Consider the following 16,118-nt stretch of genomic DNA (forward strand, 5'->3'; position numbering starts at 1 on the left):
TTAGACTTAATAAAACCTTATGACAACTCCTCAATAACCTTCATTTCTGTGCAGCAGCCCAGAGAGACAGAGAAGGGATTGTCCTCAGGCAGATGGGCACAAATGAGTGACAAGCACAATGGCAAACACCTCTGTGACAAACTTCCTTGCAAGTCACTTTAGGAATGAATGTATGAACCAGTGGAAGACAATGGCTTTCTGCTTTCTGCTTATGCTTGTTCATCTCACACAAAATCAAGCATTGGTACAGAGCATAAGGACCTCCCTCCCATCTCACTATTGCCTTCTGGGGGCCAACAACATTCACAGCTGAAGGGACAGCAAGTTCAAACACCAATTCCTATTTGAAACAATTAATTCCTTACGAGTTCCCAAATTAAAATGGCAGCAGCACTGAAAGTGCCAGAATCAACACCCCAAAAAGGGGAGCTGAGAAGAGACAGGTGTCAAATGTAATATGGTTCACTCACCCACAGACTCATAGCACATGTCAAGAAAGGGACACATAAGGTACCAGAACTAAACTGACATACTGTATTTATTGCACAAATTTCCCCTAAAATTGGGAATGGTTATTATAATACAAGTGCACATCTTGGGAAATATATACAAAAACAGAAGAGATAACAAGTATGTACATTTTACCCAGCATTTTACAAGTACCACCATCTAAATAATTTAGAGAAAGCAAAAAATTGTCATAAAACATTTCTAAGAACTAATAGGGAAAACATATGCAAGGTGTAAAATCTGTTCTTTTAAACAGTTTTTTGTTCTTAGCAGCCCAGTGTTTGCCAATTGCAACAAAATCAAATTTGCTAATTTGTGTGCCTAGTATAATTAGGTTTCAGCCAGAAAATTAAGACATGTTAATAATGGAGATTGGGAGTAGTGGAAAAAAATAAATCAAACATTAGTTTTCTATTCACATAAAAGAATAGTGATATATTTTAAAAAGTCAATTCTATATCCTGTAAAAATCCCTTTTCGTATTTAACAAACGGACATACGTACCACATTGTTCACGTACCCAAAAAGTTCATTCACAGGAAAACTTCCCATCACACAAGGGTTTGGTTGTGTTCTGCCCACAACACTGCTGAGAGGTGGAGGGGCTGCTGCCATGCCAGGAGGGACTGGCACTGTGGGAGGATGATGAGGAAGCTGCATCTGTGTCTGCTCCACCTGGGGCTGACTGAGCACACCATAATGCCATTACTGGCTGGTGCTGGGCAGAGGGCAGCAGAGAAGGTGCCACTCACAGCCACCTCCTTCTCCTCTCACATCAGTCATCACTGCAGGCCTGCAAGGGCCTTTCTGGAGAGTCAAACCCATTTCAAAGTGACCCCAACAATTTGCACAATAAAGGCTGAAATGAGGACCAGTATTGCCCTGTAAGGATCACTGTGAGCACAGTCCTGGGGGATGCCAGGGTGAGGGGGCAGCTGCCCAGCTCTCTGGGCACCTGCTGTGGATGAGCTCACCCACAGCACCCTCCTCTGCCAGCTCCAGCAGCACAGACACTGCCAGGTCACTGTGCCAGTCTGTGCACAACATGGTATCCAACTACTGCCCGTACCACGTGTCCTAGCAAAGAGTTAAACATCCATGTTCTGAGTGCAATCCTATATTTCATTAGAATTGTGTTTACACAACTGGGCCCCTGTTTTGTGCTCATTCCAAAAGCCAGATGTAATATAATTGTGTGGCAAGGAAAGGACATTTGAAAAATGGGAGAAACAAATCCTTGGATCACATATTAAACACGAGGTTTTCCCCTGCAGCAGTCAGCATTAGATTTTATATACAAAAGAGTTTCCAATGACACTGCCTGTATGAATGTTGGGGTCACTTCCTGATGTAGACTCAATCCTACATGGAAGGGAGGAGTGGGTTTGCCACGTAGATCTCCCTGAAACAGAGTTTTAGGTGACAGATTTTAAGTAGTACTGAAAAACTACTCCAGGTGAATCCTGGCCCCAAAGAAGGAAGGGAGGAGAGAGGTGGGGCAGGAATCTCTCCTATTGTTTTCAAGTTTATCAAATGGTTAAAATAAGATTTGTACTTAAAGTAACTCTGCAAACAACAATAGCAGGCGTGCTGTACTATTGAAAAGATGATTACAGAATGATGTATTTATAGAAATTTTATAGAGTTCAGCGTCCAGGTGAATACGTGTCTCCTACTTGTGTGGATAATCCATGAATTTCAATATGCTAAACCTAACAGATGAAAACAGAAGCTAAAAATCAGCAACATTAATTGGCTGCTAGGACAAATATGGAAAGCAAAGCCTAGAATGAAGTGTCCAGTTAAACTGAGGTAGTAGAGCCTTCGAAAACATAATCCACCTCCCACTGTCTATTTACATTACTTACACCAGGTTGGGTCCATCAGCTACTCGTACAGCTATTGTATATACAATGACAAACCAGTGATGGCTGAGTAAAAGAGAAATGCTGAGAATAAAATAAACAACATTTCCTGCTGGTAATTACACAAGTGAGTAGAAAAGGGATTAGAGTTATCTGCAGCAAGGGTATATTTGTCAAAAAATAATTTGGATATTATTACACTATGGTGTAATCAATGTTCTTGTTTTTTTGTTTGTTTTAAAAAATGTATCAATTTGTTACCTGAGCAATTAAGGGTAATAGTCTACTCATTCTTTCCCCAATGCTTTGGTACAATTATTTCTAGTTCATTATTTCAATAGCTGACTGACTGCTGTAAAAAGAATATGATGGTCCAAGATTTTATATATCATAAAAAAGTTAGAGGTAATTGTCATGTCATTCTGGGGAACCCATGGGGAAATTTCAGCCAACGTTCTCTTTAGATTATTTTTGTTTTTAACATTTTGATTACGTTGACGAAGAAAAGCATCATTTAGTATAAAGCAACATTTAAACATTATAAACATTTAATACTGGTTACAGCATCCAGCCAAGAATCTCCATCGCTAGTTTGTCTGTTGGCCTCTTCCTCCGTTCTCCCTGTCACCCTCTGTCCCCCACTATTTCCTCTTCCCAGGAGAAAGATCATAAATAAATTCTGTAGCTGACTGTCATTAATAAGCTCTTTACAAAAAAACCCAGGCCTCTGCCCCGTTATTCCTCTGGGAAGTATTCAGAATTGGACTATGATGTGAAAAAGTAGAAGTTGTTTACAAATCATTGCAGCTTGAGAATTACAGATCCTAATGTGATCCTCATCAGCTGCAGCCTGGCTGAAGGCAGCTGCTCTCAGTTCAGTTTATAAGGGGTGATGGCATCATGTATTTCTCAGAGCAGTTCTTCCTCCATTCCCCAGTGTAAGTCACAGTCAGCCATTGTGGCAGAAACTGCTAAAAAATGCATCTCTTCAGCTTTGCTAAAATCTCCACTTTTCTGTGGTGGAAATCGTGGGCTTACTCAGTTTTCCTTTCTCCTTTCTTTATCCTTTTTATAAGTTGCTAAGTGGGAGAAGAGAAGTCTCCAACTGTTTGCACACCATGCAGTCATATATGGAGGTGCTGCAAGCTCAACAAGCAGTTTGTTTTACTTGCTGCAAAGAGAAAGGAGCCAGAACAAGTTGTCTTCCACTTTGTTTCCAGAGAAGCAAAAAAGTCAAAGTCTGTGGCCTCTGGCATTTTAAAGCAGGATCTGGGCAACGTACGGAGAGTGAGTGCTCGCTACAGCTGCCAGCAAGGGGAGGTCGCTGGATTCAATCCTGAAAGGAAGCAGAAGAGTCATGTTTAATCCAGCCTGAAATGTCACTGGGCTGAACACGTGTCAGAACCCACACTGCCTGCTCGAGCCCCAGCACTTGCACTGGGGCCATGGGTTACACACTGCAGCTGCCAGATTGCTCCTCCCACCCCTCCAGATGTGCCTGCTCCCACAGTGTCAGCACTGCCTGAGCTCCCACCTGTCTGCTGGGGTTTTAACCAGGCCAACAAACTGGTGAGGAAGCAGATGGGGGAAGGAAAATTCCTGCCTAACTTCAGAGTAAAGGGAATAATAGTTGGGGGACACAGTTCAGGAGCGGAGGACCAGCTAAAGCCGCTATGTCCAGCACCACACATGCTCTGTGTGCCTTCCTGCTCACACTGCACTCCTCTGCAGGAAAACATATCAGAGCCTTCCTACAAACACCCCTTAAATAGCTCCTCTGCCCATGCCCCACTCCCACAGAGAGGTATTATGTGCCTTACATGACACAGAGAGTGTTTTCTGCCATGTAGGGAAAGTCAGCCTGGAGGAATCAGGTGCCCCATGCTGTTCAGTGACGACTGACCAGCTAAGAAGGGAGTTTGATAAGCTCCGGAGTGCTGAGCCCATCCTCCTGCCCGCAGGGAAGACAGAAAGGCTGGGGGATCCTTGTGACTGAGCAAAGCCTCAGGAGAAGCCTAAAGCCATGGGTAACTTAGGAGTTCCAGTCCCACTTAGGAATCCATTTTGCCATGCTTAGGAACAAGCCCAGGCGCAGGGTGTGGCACCAGGACACCCAGGGTAGCACTGCTGGGACAAGGCTGTGACCATACCCCAGCACCACGCCCAGCTCCTTGACATGGACTCTCATCTGGCCCTTGAGATACTCGGACAGCATCTTGCTTTTGAAGTAGAGCTCCTGCAGCCGATCTTCCAGGTGCATCACACACTAAAAAAAGCAAAAGGAGTTGTGTCAGGGAGAAGACAGAACCAAACCAGAGAGTACAGATCCCACACCCCTGTTGACTGTTCTGTGGCTGTGTCTAGGTGAGATATTCACGGGCAGGACTTTCATTTTTGAGCAGAAGCCTTTGATTACATGTTAAATCAAAATTAATGAGGCAGCTGTTTTGATTAGAGTGGCATTTCAATAGGCATCACAAACAGCTATACCAGAAGTTGCACTGGCTATGAAAACAAACACTAGGCAGAGCCTTACGTATCTCTAACCTGGGAAGTTAAAGGGTGCTTCAAAACCATTGCCCTCATGGTTTCCATTTAGACTTACAAAGTTTGGAGATAAATTATGCTTGTAAAGCTGAAGAGTGGAATGAAGCAGGTTGGAGACAAGACTGGAGACTAACACTTCTTTTCCTAGTTTGTTCTCAATCATTCGCCTCTGGCTACTGGCCACTTGCACCGTCCACTTGTCCGTGTCTGCAATAATGCACACAGCTTCTGCAATGGGCTCGTCCAGAACAGGGTGCTAGGAACAAAAAATGAAGAGCAGAGCCCCAAGAATGACAAATGACAGCACTCTTTTCACAAAACTTTTCACAGAAATACCCATCCTGGATATTAGGAGAGCATTGCTGGATAGCAGGATAGCATCCCAGACACTGCTTCACCTAAAATACATTTGCCCACTTTGCATTCCATCCATTAAAACCAGCAGGGTTTTGTGAACAAGGCACAGTCTTAGAAGGATAGTGACTATTTTATCTTTCCTTACAGGCTTTAAAGCATGTCACTGGCTGACAGTAACATCTTTTGGTATTTGATATAAAGAATTCAAACACATCTAAAGTGTATTTTAAACTCCTAAAACTGAAAGCACCAGAAATCCAACTTGCTGTTTAGTGTGTTAATGAGGTCAGATTATCCCCAGCTGTCACAGGTTTTCCTTCACGGGAGGCCAGCAGAGGGAGTTAGGAACCAAGCCTGTGCCTTGCCATTCCCCCCTGCTGGCGTTGCACCGCTCCAAAGCCACGAAAAAGGCTTCAAAAAAGGATCTTTGGAAACCCACTGTCCTTCCCTAATAAATTTTCTGGGCTGAACTGTTAGCAATTATCTGCTTCCAAGGAGTCAGCAAGGGCATGCAGAGAATGGCTGCAGGTCTAATGCACACTGTTGAAGTGAGTAGGGAAAAGAGGACTTTTTGGAAGCTCTCAGGAAAGTGGCTGCTCAGCAGCCTGTTTTTCCTTATTCTCTGGAGACTAAACTAGATGGGAGCAGATGCCACACTTTCAGTGACAGCCTGCTTTCTACTTCTTTCCTGGTAAAAGGGGGAGGAAATACCACACTTCCTAGTCATGGCCCAGTTCATCTAGGGAAAAACTGCTGTGGAGGAGAGATGATCTCCAACACGTCAGAAGCACAAGTTCCCTTCAGACCATTATCTTTGCATTGGTTTCTCCTTTTCCAATGAGGACAGTGCTGTTGGACACATGGACTACCATCCTAAAGAAGGAGCAATGTCTCCAAAACACTGAGCATTTGTGATGGAGAACACATTCTGCTGCACAAGCAGCAGCACATGAGTCAGACGTGCAGGGACAGAGCAGGGAGCAATGAGAGCTTCTGCACCACTGCAGAAGGACTCTGTGCCCAGGGAGAGAGGCACAACCTCGGAATATGGGCTTGTTTAACATCACTCCATCCTGTGGGGACACAACCATCAGCTGCCAAGCTACAGGAGACAGTGACAGAACTCAGCACTGAGATCCATCTTCCCAGGGCACAAGCCTCCCAGCTGGCTTCAGTGGGAGCCTCACCGTTCATGCTCCAGAACTGCAGTGGAATATCCACGATTTTCAGATACATTAATTGAGAGAGGAGAAAAATTGGTGACCTGGGACTGGAGAAATCCGACAGGAGCTGTGACAGGAAATATTTCCACTTCCAGCAGGTTTGTACCTTCACAAACATTTATCTTTCCCTACTGTGAGAAATACATTTACCAAATATAGCTTAATTACCTGCACAGCATGAGACAAATCTGACACCAAACAGTGCCTCAGCTTTTCATCACTTCCTATTCCTTGCAAAACAAAGTCAGGGACGTAAGAGGAACAGTAGCCTCCTAATAAGGATCTTCCAAAATTGGCAATACTGGGCTGGACAGAGTTGACTTCAACTAATTTTGACCTGCAAGAAAGGCATATCAAAAAGATGTACAACAGTAAACAGTAAATTCACCTTACATAGGATGCATTTCTACGTTTTTCATATCTCTTCCAACTTGAAGTCAAGCACTTTTAAAAAAGTTTACAGTCAGCTTTTGCAGTCAGCTTGTCATGGAAGCAGAGAATACAAGCCAAGATCACAATACACCATTAGTATTTTTTTCCAGACAACTGATCTCTCAATATTCCTCAACAACCAGCAAGCTCAAGAGACACTTTTCCAACCCCTGATGCCAAGTTAGGCTACAGTCCTCCAAATAGGTGACATGAGAAGAGGCTCCATCTTTTTAGGCTGTGTTAGTGCTGAACAGTACTTACCCAGGGAAGGGAATCTCATATTCCTCTGCCCAGTCTTCTTGCTCTCCTCCATAATAGTTACTGCCCAGTCTGGTTAGATCATGGCCTGTATCCTCACTCTCGCTGTCACCCAGGGCACTGTCTGAACTCTCATTTCTTGGAATGTCCCAATCAATTCCCGGGGCCACTTTTTTCTCTACGTTTTCCCTGTCCCCATGGGGGACGCGAATAGAGATTTTCTCTCTTTGGTCCTGCTCATTAAAGCAGTTTTTGTAGGTCTCTTGTCGAACAGAGTCCATAAATTTACAAAATTCACTAGGTGGTTTGCAAGCCTTTGTACAGAGCTTTTTAGAAAATTCTAAACTACTGTTGTGAGCAAGAAGGTTTGCAGCTGCTTGCCCTGGAATATCATCAGTAGTCTGGGTTTCAACTGAACTGTCATCAGTGAAATATTCATCAAACAGACTCATGCTCTCAGCACTGTATGGGTTTGAGTTCCAGCTCTGATGCTCACTAGCAACTTGAGGAAAGGGTTCAGCTGTCCCACAGTCTCTATTTTGGTCCTCAACAGTTTGTTTAGCTTCACAGTTCTGATCAGCAGACACTCCTGCCTCCGCTGCTGGCGGGCTGTGATGCCTGGCAATTTGTTCCACTACTGCCTGACTTCTCAGTTCAATGTCTGAGTCAGGTGACATGGAATCTCCGATGAGGAAAGTCACCTTTGTCTGAGCCTCGGCAGCGCTGCAGGGGAACGTGTCCATGAAGAGCTTATCAGGTGGCTTCTTCTCCACAGCAATGCCAGGTGTCCTTGTGCCCCCTCCTGCCTGGCTGCCCGCCTCCAGAGCATCCTCACTCCTCCATGTGCTGCCTGCTGGCTCCAAACAAGATTCTGCCCCCACACATTTCTCGGGTGAAGCTGACCCTGTGCACACCACAGTCTCCAGTTTGGCATCCAGGCAGGGCCTTGGCTGTGTCCCATCCACGGCATCTTCCTGGCCATCCTCAGGAACAATGGTTCTGTTCTCGTCTGAAGAAGATTCCAGCTCTACCTTAGGAGTGCTTTGCATGTCTTCTCTCTCCTGCTGTGCAACACCTTCTATGTTCTGTGCGAGGGAGATGGGACATTTGCAGTATTTACAGCTGCAGTTGGGAGCTCTCATCTCTTCAGACTCGGTGGGGAGCAAGTTGCCCCTGTTCTTGTGCATCGTGACAAGCACGTACTCAGACTCTTCCACTTCTCCTTTCTCCAGCGTGGTAGTGATCACAGTGCCAGGCATGACAATGGCCTCATCTTCCCCATTTTCCAGCAGGTGTGTCTCTTGAAGTTCAGAGCATCTGATGAAGTAAGTGAGGAAATAAAGCAACCTCTGGACGAGGTCATGTCTTTTGCCAACCACGACTGTTTTCGCTAATCTCACAGGTGATCCAATGGCCCCATACAGGTCACCTAGGACAGGAAATTAAACACACAATTATTTGGAATCTTTACAATAATTTATTCTTCTAACAGCCAGCTGTTGGGCCAGTTTTCAAAGGCCAGGTCTATAAGAGAGAAATACTGAAGCAGTAGAGTTAAAACAGCTATGCTGTATTTTGTTTTCAGTAAGAGAATCCCAAAGATGCTGTTGGTATGATCTGTAAGGTGAGCCACTGGTCAGGGGGACATCTGATCCCACACATCAGGGAGCATTCACACCACCTCACTCCAGCTTTGGAGGCTCATCTCCTGGGATCCTTATACAGCCATGGCACAGAGGAGGCGCCTGTGCCAAATTATCCTGGAGAGTCTGGAAAGTGGGCTGGACTTTTACCCACAAAAGAAAGCTGTAAAAGAAACAAACCTATGCCAGGAATGAGGACAAAAAATGACCATGACAGGTGTATGGCTGAAGCCAACCTCCTTCTCTTGCCCTCCTTGAGTTCTGCCATGGCTTGGATGGGGTGCTCTGGCTGTACTGAGTCACCTGGGCAAGTGGCTGTGTGCTCTGGAGGTATCAGGGCACTGCATGACTGCAGGGCTGAGGGGACAAGGAGTCCTCTTGAAGGCCACCCTCACCACCTCCCTCAAGCCACATGAGGCCTGAAATCAAGTTTTCTTGCCAACACCCTGGCCATTCCTACCTGTACAGAAATAGGACAACCTCACAAAACCCTCCTCACCTTCCCTAATCAAATCCTATGACTGAGTTTGTGTGGAGAGCAGGACAACCTGACCTCCCCTGCTCTTCTCTCCTGGGCAATTATCAGACAGTGTGACCAGCTACAGCACTGACTGGGCTCTGAGACCTTCCCTGGGGCTTGCCAAGCTTTGACTTCCTGTTCTGCTTCACCCTGTTGTATTAAAAGTATGTTCACTTCTGATCAAAAGATGAATTTTCTTGATTTTCTCATTCCAGAATGAGGTTTAGTGATAGTGGCATCTCAAAACATAAAAACAGATTTTCCCTACAGTTGGAGGAGGACCAGAGGAGGCCTGGAATCCTCCCCCAGCACCAGAGCAGGGAACCTTAAGGGACCCAACACTGAGGACTAAAGAGGGCTTTACTTTTTGGCCAACATTTTTTAATGGATAATACCTTAAAAACTTAGAGCATAAAAAACCACAGTGACCACCTCTAAGCTTGAAACACACTTTTCTCTCATTTTGTATTGAAAATAAATAACCTGGGAGGGGAGTAAGCAGCATGATAAACCCCACCTCATGCACTCCCATTTCTGTAAAGCTGCTGGGGGTTCAGAGGTATTTGCCACCTACCAAGCTGAGCCCACAGTGGGTTGTAGGGATGAGTTTTGGCCAGCATGTCCACACTCTGGGAAGAATGCTTCTCCAGGAAGATCCTTATTGGTGGTTGGCCATTGGGCATGACAGTGGGGACCCAGGCCAGGTGGTTGGTCAGCACTGCAGTCAGCAAAGCTGGTAAAAACCTGAAAGCAAAATGTTCAATATGTTTTTTCTTTTTCCAGAGATACAGTCAAGATGTTAAACTGACAGCAGCTCTAGTCTATATGGATCAAGGATTAAAGAAACAAAATCAGCAGAGATCATCCCTTCAGTCTTGGTTCCTTGGGGAGAGACAGGGTGGCTGGACCCTCCCTCCCACCCTGGCAAAGCTCTTTTTTAGAACACACATTTAAAGTAAAATGAAAAATTTTACCTTTGTGGCATCTCACTCACTCTGTTTGGCAACAATTATAAGACTTCCTATTTTGCAAGTTTTATGTTGTAAAACATCTCAAAACCAATTAATTTCACTCACTGTAAGAAAGCAGTGGCACTGTGTGGCCCCTGTACCCCAAGGAGATCCCAAACCCCTTGTGACTGTGGATGAGAAGGAAGACTATTGCCACCAAACCTGTAAAACAGCTGGGTGCTGTGTTCTTTCACCTAACTATTGTGCAATTTCAGCCCATACCCCTGCTCCTTTTCAAAAATAACCCCCACAAAGTTCTGTAGCTCAGCCAGAGAAGCTGTGTTCCTATGCTGGCAAAACAGTTTTCACTGGCTAAGCAGCTAAGGTGAAAAAACTTCCTGAAAGACATGAACTATCTGATTTACTGCAATGATGGAGCAAGGTTTCTGCTCTGTGGAGTCTTTCCAGTTGGTTTTCCTGGCAGGAGCTTGGCCCAAGAGGCTCCACACACCAACACATGGTGCTGTTGGCCACAGTGGCTCATGTGTGGGGAGGAAAAGAGCCAAATGTCTCAAAATGGTGTTATTTGAATAATTTACAAACATCAGGAACCCTACAGCTTCCATGCAGCCACACCACAGACAGCCAAAGGAGGAGAGATTTAAAACTAAATTGGGAAGGATAAAGGGCTTAATTTTTCTCTGTTTTCCATCACTTAAAATCTATTATATTTAAAATAAAGAGAACGAACCCAAATAAATGACTATTTAAATGTAACCAATATGTACAGAACTCAATGGCAGGGATGAAAGGAGACAACCCCAGCAAAGACATCCACTGAAGCAGGAACTGATCTTTAGAAAATACATCTGCACCCCTCACAACTCCCTGGGGTTTGTCCCATTGCCCTGGGGCAGGAGCAGGCAGACCACAGTGAGCACTGTCACCATCTCCTCAGGGGACAGAAGGGATGACAAAGGTGGTGGCAGAGCTGGAGGACGGCAGCAGCAGCCCCTTCCCACCCTGACCAAACATCTCATCTGCAGGTGCCATCCCCACCCAAACTAGGTTTGTGCTCTTTTTAGGACTGTAATGGAGATAAACCCTTTAAAAACTTCCCCTGCTCATGCCCTGAGGAAAGGGGATAGTGTTGACAAAAGAGTAAATTTATCAGATTCTCCCCAGTTTATCAGGAACTTTCTTTCTCAGTTTTCAGCATCTGCTCACAGCTGGGGCCTGAGGTCAGAGAGGTGAGTGAGCACTAAAGAGCACAGCAGTTCTTTAGTGGCATTTTAAAATGACATTTAAGGTTTGTGGTCTGACAGTATTACAGACACAGCTCTTCCTGAATGTATAATCCTGCTCATCACATGATAACTGATTCTGAAAGATAAGTTAATGCATTTTGTAAGGTATCTTCACCCCTTTCCAGATATCCACACATATCACACACTTCCTATGGACATGTTTCAGATGTTCAGCCTCTATCAAGATTTAGAGATTGTGAGGAAGCAGGAATTTAATGAGATAATTTCTTATTTGTTTCAGAAAGAAGGTATTTATGGATGGCCTTTTGATTATTTGATTATCAGGATTTTAATAACTAATTCAAAATTGGTTTGAAACAAAAAGGCACAATCACACATGTAATTTAGAAACTAAAATCCACCATACTGATTTTTAGAAGCATTTTCCATCAAGAAGGTGAACTCCTTCATGAAGCGATGGCACAGCTGGTTCTTCTCTGGTGTCCCTGACATCATGGTGAGCCAGACAGGCTCCCCAATCCGTGGCATCGTGTAGAGATTGCAAATAGTTGTTCTAGAAAACAAAACCAAAAAATCCAGGAGGTTAAAGAAAAAAACAAACAAAAAATCCAAACAAAAAACCCATCAGCCCCCAAAAAACCAACCCAAACAAAAAACCCCAAACAACAACAAAAAGTAGAAATCCCAGCTTAAAAGAATTCTGTGCAACATTTAGATCCAGCTCTCATTTCTATCAGAGACAAAATTTCTCTCAGCAACCATTCTCCAAGCCATGTTGTTCATTAAATAGCACAAATTCACCCTTGAACTCAGAGAGCTGAACCTCACAGGTTCCTCCTGCATCCACCTGACCTGATCCCAAACACAGCAACATTCCCTGGCAAAAGTCAAGAGCTGCCCTGCTCTGAATGGAGAAGGAATGGATCATTTCTTCTTATCTCCCTGCTTGTTCTTCATTTCATTTGAAATAAACTTCTGCTTTATTTATGACTAGGACAAGACTGTATGTATCTCACTTATAAAAATACCTTAACTTCCTCCTTGCTTTAAAAACTTGCTGAATCTCCAGGCCAAACCTATGAAGTGTGGGTGTGTAGAGCAGGGAACCAGTTCACATCTTTAGCTTTAAATAGAGAGGATGACAGTAAAGGCACCCTGTGGCTGTACCTATTACACACTCACCACATCCTTTTTGACTCTACAGAGGACAGTAAATGTATGATTAAAATTTTGCTCTGCAGTAAAATACCAGATTAAAATCCCTCAGATTACTGTTAAATATAAAGAAGCTATAGTTTAAAGCACAAAGCCTACATTATGACACTATGGGAAGCTGTATTTTTAACACAGTAAAAATGTAAGCCTGAAAAAGCCCAAAAGGACATGGGCAATGACTGATCAATTCAGGTTTCTTCCTGGCTAATGCACTACTTTTTCTAGGCAAAGTATTTTTGTTTTAAAAGGCAAAGATATACATTACCCCATTATCCCTAGCACCACCCCTGACTTATTAAGATCTTATATCTTCTTTTTTATAGCTATAAAAACTTCTGAACTTCTATTGTATCTTGATATATCTTCTCTGGATATTGTGGTCTCAGAATTTACAGACACTTCCAGCAGCAAAGCTGTGCAGAGTAGGCAGGCAAACACACTGGAGCAGCAGCTGCCAGATCCTCCATGGCTGAGTGTTTAAAGTGAAACTCCCAGAAGGGAGAGCTGCAGCAGCAGCAGCTCAGCCCATCCCAGCCTGGGGAGCAGGGAGGCACCCCCAGCCCCTGGGCACAGATCAGCTGGGTGCAGACCCCAGGGCTGGTCCCCAAAGGGCAGCAGAGGTGACTGAGCTCACCAGGGCTGCTCCTGAAGGAAGAAGGTGAGGGGGCAATGGCTTTCTCTGCTTTACTTTTCCTTACAATTTTCATCAAATACAAAATCCATTCTCTGTGTTCACAACAGCCAAAATCAACCCTGTCTTCTTCAAAGGTTACACCTTCAAATCCTCCACTGCCAGAAGCACGATGAGAGCGCCACAAAAGAGTCATGTGCTGGAGAGAGGCACAGCTGAGTTACCTCTGCCCTCCCCAGAGGCTCTGCTGGGCCACTTTGGAGCAGCCTCACCAGCTGCTCCCTGTTACCCTCTGCTGCTGGTCCTGTCCTAGGAGGGAAACCCAGCGTGGTGAGAGCTGAGCACCAGTCCTGCTGCCCAGACAGGAGTGGGGCACACAGCCAGGGACACCAGCCCTGCCTCTGGGGCACCAGAGGGTCTCCAGCAGCACAAACAGGCCTGGGGTACTGGGGGTTCGTTCCTCTGCAGGGGTAACCTGGGACTGGGGGGTTTATTAGGGGAAAGCTTTCTGTTCACAGCCCATTAACTGGAGCAGATGTTAAAGATGCCAAAAAAAAAAAAAAAAAAAAAGAAAGCTCAAGTCCACAGATCTCAAACTCAAGGAGTTTCAAAGCTCAAAACAAGTATAAAAACTTACAACCCCAGACACAGCTGACCTGAGAAGCTGAAGATAAACAGCACAACTTAATGTAAAACACAGTTTATTTCTCCATCCTATGCAAACTAACCCAAGACAAGCCTCTTGCAGCTCGGCTGTTTTGAAAAAAGAAACTACTTCTATACTAAAACCAACATATTAAAATACTTGTTTTCGTTGAAAAGATAGCCCGAGTCTTGTGACTCGTTATTTACTATTCTGGTAACCCTGGCTGCATCTGCAGCTGATAGTGTTTCCTCCGAGCCAGATCAGATTGCCCTGGCCCCTGGCCAGCAGGCATGTGACTGCAGCACAGGGAACCCTCAGCCAGCCAAGGCAGCAATGGCACACAGACCAAGGGCAAGGATTAACTGCTTCCCAGCTCTTCAAGCACCCAGGGAAGCTCTCCTGCCAGATAGCAAAGGGCAAAAACGAAAACAAAACAAAAAAACGACACGAAGAAACCCTCCTCAAACACTACGGGGAAGTTAACAGGATTTTAAAAATAACAATCATTAAAAACTCACTTGGCCACTCTCCTCATAGCCATCTGCAGCAGCACCCCCTCCCCTCCCTCCCTCCCCACACACACACACCAGCATGTGAGGGAAAGCTCAGTTAATGAGAGACTCTGCTCTTTTGAGGGTTCCAGTACATTTAAATTGGTTTATATTTGGAAACGCCTCTGGGAGGCTGAACTCCAGCCTGGAGCTTCCAGGCACCTTGGCCCCAGCAGTGTAGAATTGAGCACAGGGGCCAGAGTGCCCCTCAGGAAACACCTTCACATCTCACAGGGTTTGAGAGCCAGTGAACCCAGCCTGGCCAAGCAAAAAGGAAGCCCTGAGCCAAGCCCAGCTCAATTCCTCTGGGGTCTGCCTGCCCTGAGGGCACAGGTGGCACCAAGGTGAGCAGCCCTATCCCACAGACACCACAGCACAGCTGCTCCACCCTCACCCTCATACACCCCCAACCACCCTGGCTTTCAGAACCAATTTTCAGAACCAATCAAAGACATCTTTCCCTGGTGCTGTACAAACCAAATGAGCCAGACAGCTCCTCATGGACGAAAGCATCCTGCTACAGCCCCCTATTCCCCAAGGAAAACACACTGGCCCTCAGCACTGTGCCCCCAGAGCAGCTCTGCTATTTAGGAGCCACAACATAATGGCAAAGAGAGAAAACAATCAGTTGTTTATACAGCTTAATTCACATACATTTGTTTCCTACCCTCATTCCATCCTTCCAAAGATGATTTTTCCTTAAAAAGGAATAGCAAAACAAAGGCATCCCCACTGCAGGGAATGCAGGAGCGGGGCTCCCCCACAACTCAGTGCCCGTGCTGGCACCACTGAGCACACTCAGTTCACAGCAGCATAAGCTGTTTAAAAATTACTGGCAGAAAATGGGATCAAATCTGTCTGCCAGAGAGCAGAGAGGTGTTTCCCCAGGCCCTGCCATCAGGGTTTCCTTGCCAGCCAGCATTTGTGCCACACAGGTATTAGTCACATGCATAATCTGTGTTATCAATGTGCTGCGCTGGCCTCAGGGACTGGGGGAGCCAAAATGTTTATGCAAGTACAGTAGCTTATTTCCTAAGTCATGTGTCTGCACAGCTGACATCCACAGAGAGTTCTAAGCCTCTAAGTCAAGTGTTAATAGCTAAACCCATCCGTGCTTTAGAAAATTAAAAATTGCTGTAAAGTGACTAATGATGCAAAGGTAGGCCTGGAGCTGGGCACCAAACTGATGGCAAATTTATCAACAGCCTCCACTTGCAGAAGCAGCCTGGGCCTTTGAGAGAAGGCAGCTTTGTTTTCCAGCTTTGACCCAGCTCCCTTTTTGCAGGCAGTGGAGTGACCTACAGCCCCTTCCCTGCAGAGGGGACTCTGGGATGACATGCTTCCTTTCCTGATCAGCAGGGCAGCACATCCCCCATGCCCACTGCTCTGAGGTTATTCTGATCACCAGATGAGGGCACATCAGCTACTCTTGAGCACCTCTGAAAATCTGTGGGGAGGTTAAACAAAAACAAACAAAAAATATTCTCCTTAAAACAACCAGA

The 16,118-nt window shown here is 45.3% G+C and overlaps 1 protein-coding gene across 3 annotated transcripts in view; it reads right to left on the bottom strand.

Annotated features, from left to right (window-relative positions):
• Positions 1-511: 511 nt before the first annotated feature.
• The window catches only part of FNIP1 (folliculin interacting protein 1), a 64,350-nt gene continuing 48,743 nt past the window's right edge, over positions 512-16,118 (bottom strand). For all 3 annotated transcript variants that reach the window (XM_064724815.1, XM_064724813.1, XM_064724814.1), the window contains 7 exons: positions 11,980-12,126; positions 9,930-10,099; positions 7,196-8,621; positions 6,671-6,839; positions 4,981-5,178; positions 4,526-4,641; positions 512-3,711 (listed from right to left, as the gene is read on the bottom strand). In XM_064724815.1, coding sequence (XP_064580885.1) covers positions 3,633-3,711; positions 4,526-4,641; positions 4,981-5,178; positions 6,671-6,839; positions 7,196-8,621; positions 9,930-10,099; positions 11,980-12,126 — 2,305 coding nt within the window. In that variant the 3' untranslated portion in view covers positions 512-3,632. The remainder of the gene's footprint in view (positions 3,712-4,525; positions 4,642-4,980; positions 5,179-6,670; positions 6,840-7,195; positions 8,622-9,929; positions 10,100-11,979; positions 12,127-16,118) is intronic.

This window comes from Zonotrichia leucophrys, chromosome 13 (genome assembly GCF_028769735.1).
Source record: "Zonotrichia leucophrys gambelii isolate GWCS_2022_RI chromosome 13, RI_Zleu_2.0, whole genome shotgun sequence".
NCBI classification, from domain to species: Eukaryota; Metazoa; Chordata; class Aves; order Passeriformes; family Passerellidae; genus Zonotrichia; species Zonotrichia leucophrys.